At 42.9% G+C, this 4877-nt stretch overlaps 2 protein-coding genes across 5 annotated transcripts in view; one reads left to right on the forward strand and one right to left on the reverse strand.

The window, feature by feature from the left end:
• Positions 1 to 252: 252 nt before the first annotated feature.
• On the reverse strand, positions 253 to 3318 carry krtcap2 (keratinocyte associated protein 2). 2 transcript variants are annotated; one of them, XM_048261511.1, is made up of 5 exons: positions 3163 to 3318; positions 2346 to 2500; positions 2069 to 2132; positions 1920 to 1986; positions 253 to 658 (listed from the first exon to the last, which is right to left on the reverse strand). In XM_048261511.1, the coding sequence occupies exons 1-5, from the start codon at positions 3164 to 3166 to the stop codon at positions 535 to 537; spliced, it is 414 nt and encodes a 137-aa protein (XP_048117468.1). In that variant the 5' UTR covers positions 3167 to 3318; the 3' UTR covers positions 253 to 534. The 2 variants fall into 2 exon arrangements, with proteins under 2 accessions (XP_048117468.1, XP_048117469.1); XM_048261512.1 differs by having other exon boundaries at positions 2346 to 2497; positions 3163 to 3265.
• Positions 3318 to 4877, forward strand: part of trim46a (tripartite motif containing 46a) — a 20547-nt gene continuing 18987 nt past the window's right edge. Inside the window, exons 1-2 of one of the 3 annotated variants that reach the window (XM_048261508.1) lie at positions 3318 to 3754; positions 3932 to 4009. In XM_048261508.1, the coding sequence (XP_048117465.1) occupies positions 3950 to 4009 (60 nt within the window). In that variant the 5' untranslated portion in view covers positions 3318 to 3754; positions 3932 to 3949. Of the gene's footprint in view, positions 4010 to 4877 lie in introns of all 3 variants that reach the window. The other 2 variants (XM_048261509.1, XM_048261510.1) reach the window with 2 other exon arrangements.

Raw genomic sequence — 4877 nt, forward strand, 5'->3', positions numbered from 1 at the left:
ATTCACTATATACTGTAGTGCACTGTAAAATGAGTAAGTAGCTTATGTCTATAATAATGTGTAAAGTGAGTAAGTAGCTCATGTCTATAATAATGGAGCTCACATGGATTATTCACTATATACTGTAGTGCACTGTAAAATGAGTAAGTAGCTTATGTCTATAATAATGTGTAAAGTGAGTAAGTAGCTCATGTCTATAATAATGGAGCTCACATGGATTTCCACAATCTGTTAAAGATGAAAACAATCCAATGCCACTTTCAGTGTTTTAATTAGAAATCTGCTTCATGAGTAAACAAAAAATGATCATAACCAAACATAAATCCACAAATCTCAGCAACATATTCAAGGAGACCTTGTAGCCGTTTTCAGATGTCTCTGAGCACTGGAATGTAGTAATCACTTAGGACTTCGGCTGAATGTGACACTCAGCCACTGCTCTGAGGTGGAGAGGTGGGGAGTCTTCGTCGGTCATCTTTCCTCGGCTGGGTCTGAATGCTGATTGGATAACCAATTGATGACAACATCAGTGCTTTAATTCTTCCTCTTGCCCTTGCTGCCGGTGATTTTGGCGGGCGTTGTCGTGGGAGCGGCAGCCTGGTAGAGAGCGGCTGAGACTTTGTTGATGTAGTACAGTGAGAAGAGAGAGAAGATGAGGCTGAAGAGGGAAATAGTGGAGAGAGAAAAAAAAAAAAAATGTTCGCAGTAAGTGCCAGTGTATAGATCAATCAACACTAATGATCCAACAACACACATTAGGCCTGCTCCACAGAACACTCAGACATGGGGAAATCAGGCAAGGCAGTGAGCATCACTCTCCTTCAGCTGCAGAAAGGAATGTGCATAACCAAACAGAAACCCTCGTTAGACTCGTCAGACTCGATCACTGCCAGTGCTACATTAGGTTGAAGAGTGGGAAGTGTTTCAGCCGCCATCTCCTCATATGACAAACTGGTGTCACTACAGGGGATGTGATGCAGACCGTGAAGATAAGGGATAGGTTTCACAAAAGCTGGTGTAGCATAGCCTGAGGATGATAGTGCATTTGAGTTTGCTCTGGCAGATCCATCTGGCGACTCTCTCAGTAGCCACATTTACATGGACAGCTTTTTTTGTCATTACGATTAAACTATTCCGATTGAAATAATTGTGTTGTCTGTTTACATGGGGTGTGTTTTAATCTGATCAGGTGCTCTCAAGCGCTTTAGAATCTTTGATCAGAATAGCTGTTATTGCCTACTTTTCATTGAGAAAGTGCAGCGGTCAATCCGAATGACCATATACACGCTGTTCAATCGGAACAGGAACAGACTTCACCATCTCTTTCATTCTGATTAAAATTCTGATCTGATTAGGAATTTTCATTCCAATTGAGGTGTTTATATGATCATTTTTATTCCGATTGAGGTGTTTATATGATCATTTTTATTCCGATTGAGCCGTTATTCAGTTTCTAATCGGAATAGAAGCGTCCACATGAACGTGCCTGTGATTTCTAAAATCACCGGAATCCCAGGAACTAATCGTAACCACTTATCCGGCATGGGGCGGGCTTTATTCAATGACAGACAGAAGAGGACAGTTGGCACCACTTTTGCACACAACCAATGGCTGCCCTGATAAGATATCAGTCAGTATAACACAGATGACATAAGCCAGACTGACAGGCAGGCTTCACCAGGACAACCAGCATAATTGAAGCCTTCCGTTTACGGAGGGGCGTAAAAATAGTTTTAGGCTGGTCTAATTTTTTCAAATGTACGCGCCACTATCATGTCTGGTGTAGGCAGCTCCACAGGTTAGTATGTAAGCTAATTGTTTGCACTGCAGCATATGCTCCACGAACAGAACACTTGAATGGCATGCCAGGGGTAGCCTGCCTGCAAGTGCAGGAGGCATCTGTAGAGAACCTCACTCACCATGTGGTCACACAGACCCGATGCACCAGCGCAGACGCAAACAGAGCCAGCGACAGGCACACAGTAACTGTGGGATCAAGAGACAGAAAGGTCAGCAAAAGAGAACAGAAAAGAACCCCAAAAACCCCCAAGAGTTGGCCCACACTCACTTTCTGGGAAGATCTTGGCCTGGAAGCCCTTTCCGAAGACCAGGTTCTCCAGGTTATTGAAAGCCTGCATTAAACGTTAAGAGGAAATACTCCCTGACAGAAATTTACGCACCATTCATAATCTATTCATAGTTTTATGCCAACAAAAATATATTTCATATTCGTATCATAAATAACAACACAGTCTGGCTCCAACACTGATGAAATAAAAAAAGATTGAGATTTCTGTCCCCACACTAAAGAAAGGCCATTGGTCAGGATTGTGTTTGAAGGATACAGTAAGAGAGCAGACAAAAAGCACAGAGCCCAGGAACCCGCCGAGGATGGTCAGCCACTCCGTGGAGCTCAGCTGACGACTGAACATTTGCATACCGGCGAATACCAGCACCGACAGCAGGCTGGACAGCACCAGGGATGTGCCTGTATTTACTGCTACAACACAGCATAGGGAATGCGAGTCAAACAGAGAAATAGAATGTAGCCACTAACACACAGGATACACGAGTTGCCCTCTACTGGTGTATTTGACTAATTTCGCTTCTTTCGGCTTGAGGATGTTAGGGACACGTCAGTGTCCGACTTCCAAAAAATCCGTCTAGAAACATGTCCCGAAAGATACAACAGTGACAAGACCTAGTAGGTTACCTTTAGCTAATAAAATAATCTCTACTGCGCTCAAGTAGTCTTTATCAACACTGTATGCAATTGGGACAGAATGAACGCAGACAATCTCTGACATACTTCTAATTATAACGATATGTTCCTTGAAGTGCAAGCTATTGCTTTGCAGTTCGCAGTGCAAACTAACGTCAATGATTACTTAACGAACGTGCCTGTTTATCGTATACTAACTTAAGAAACCAGGAGAAAACTGTACTTATGCCAGTTGTGTATGCCAAAAACTGGCATAAGTACAAATGACAGAAAGCAAGCCTTTCCAGTCAAATGAAGTTAGCTTGGATTGCTAACTAACGTTAGTTGATTGTAAGTTACATCAAGGACTCAAATGATATCAAGCATCCTGCCAAATAGCATAACCAATAACTAATTACTGAACCCTTATCTATATACCCCAAATGCACAAATGTACGTACCCATAATTCGCGTAAAGGAAAATGATTCTAATGGAGCTCCAACCAGGAAAGGTTCCGTCAAGCGATGATGTGGTGAACACCAACGCAAAGTAGTCGTCAGTGGCAGTAGCAATAGCGCTAAAAGCCACTACCGCCACCTGGTGTTTAAGGTGAAGAGGTTCTAACCTGACAGTCTCCTTTGTGTAGTCTACAGCTTCAAATTGATGGGGTTTATTGGCTAGAGGGGCTGCAGGGATATGCAATGAATTGTTGGATGTGCATGCATAATCTGCAGCATATGATTATTGATAGGCTAAATTACGAATGTGCAATAGTTTATAAAACGCAGATAAACCAGCCTTGCATTCACGAACCATGCGAACTTGGATCCATTTCTCTCTGCAGGTTCTTTCGCGCATGCTCTCCATGACTGGTTTATTGAATTCTGTATAAGACGAGTCAGGGGACCGAGCCCGTTTGCTCACATTAGCCATTGAAGATGGATCCATTCAAGGAGCATCATGCTGTCATATAACGGATACGGCTGAACATTTTAGAGGGCGAACAAGACCGTGTTTTGCCGTGTTTTCCCCTCTAGTAACCCTCTTGCATTGTAAGTAATGGCACGCGCTAACGAGCGACAGTACAGGTGTGATGCGCGCATAGCGTACCTTGATTATTTCTACGCCATTTATTTTCTACGGAAAAAATAGATTAGATATAGGCCTATGTATCAGTCGCTAGGCTTGTCACCTGCATTGTGTATTGTTTTGTAATAAATCCTTAAAAGAAACGGTTGGATCCAGCAATGGCAGATCAGGATCTCCACACATTTACCTCCCTCATGGATGCTCTGGTTCGCGTCAGCGTAAGTGTGATCATACTTGACCTACATATTCCGATCACTTGTTGTTAGGTATCATTAGCCTCTAATGTGTTGCTTATTATTCTGCTGAGTATAGAAGTTGCAGTGTGCAGCTAAATAAACAACTATCAATAGTGTTTTAAACCACTCCAGTAGCCTAGGTCTTTGGTTATAATTGTCCTTTGCCCATATAGATCTATTCTACATATAGAGGCCTATTGCTCGTTAGGAAATGTGGTAATGTTGTGTTTTGCAGGAACATCCAAGTGTGTAGGCATACACACGTTAGGTCTACATACAATTAAAATAGTCTATCCTATATTATTGCAAATTATGTAGCCTAATTGAGTATAATGAAACACGAAAAAACACACATAGGCCTACGAGTTTTACAGAGTGCGTAGCCTATCAGCATGTGGGATTCGCCCATTTGTGACTCGGCAGAGGGTTAGCCTGCTGGTGAAGGCCCATAAACGCTGATATCGCAGGGTAGCCTAAACCAAAATGGCCCAGCCCATCCGAAAAATCACATTATTCGATGCTTCCATGTATAGGAGAGAAAGAGTCAAACTGACACGTTTTATTCAGCCTGATGTTTAAAGCATTTAAGCTACATCCAGTAGGCTATTTGCATTTTATTTTAGGCTACTGCAGTAGCCATGTATTTTCAGACAAAATTGTAGACTCGACAAATTAAGACAAACAGCAACCACTACCAACTGTAATTAAGGTCGATAGAATGTGCTGGCTGGCAGCATAGGGCGTGCTGCTCCGGCAGAGTGATGTTGTTGTCATAGAAACGGGACGCAGGCACGCGGCGATCTCGCGCAGGAGCGAGAGGGGGGTAACACGGGGGAGGAGAGAGAGACCG

Source organism: Alosa alosa, chromosome 13, assembly GCF_017589495.1.
Source record: "Alosa alosa isolate M-15738 ecotype Scorff River chromosome 13, AALO_Geno_1.1, whole genome shotgun sequence".
NCBI classification, from domain to species: domain Eukaryota; kingdom Metazoa; phylum Chordata; class Actinopteri; order Clupeiformes; family Clupeidae; genus Alosa; species Alosa alosa.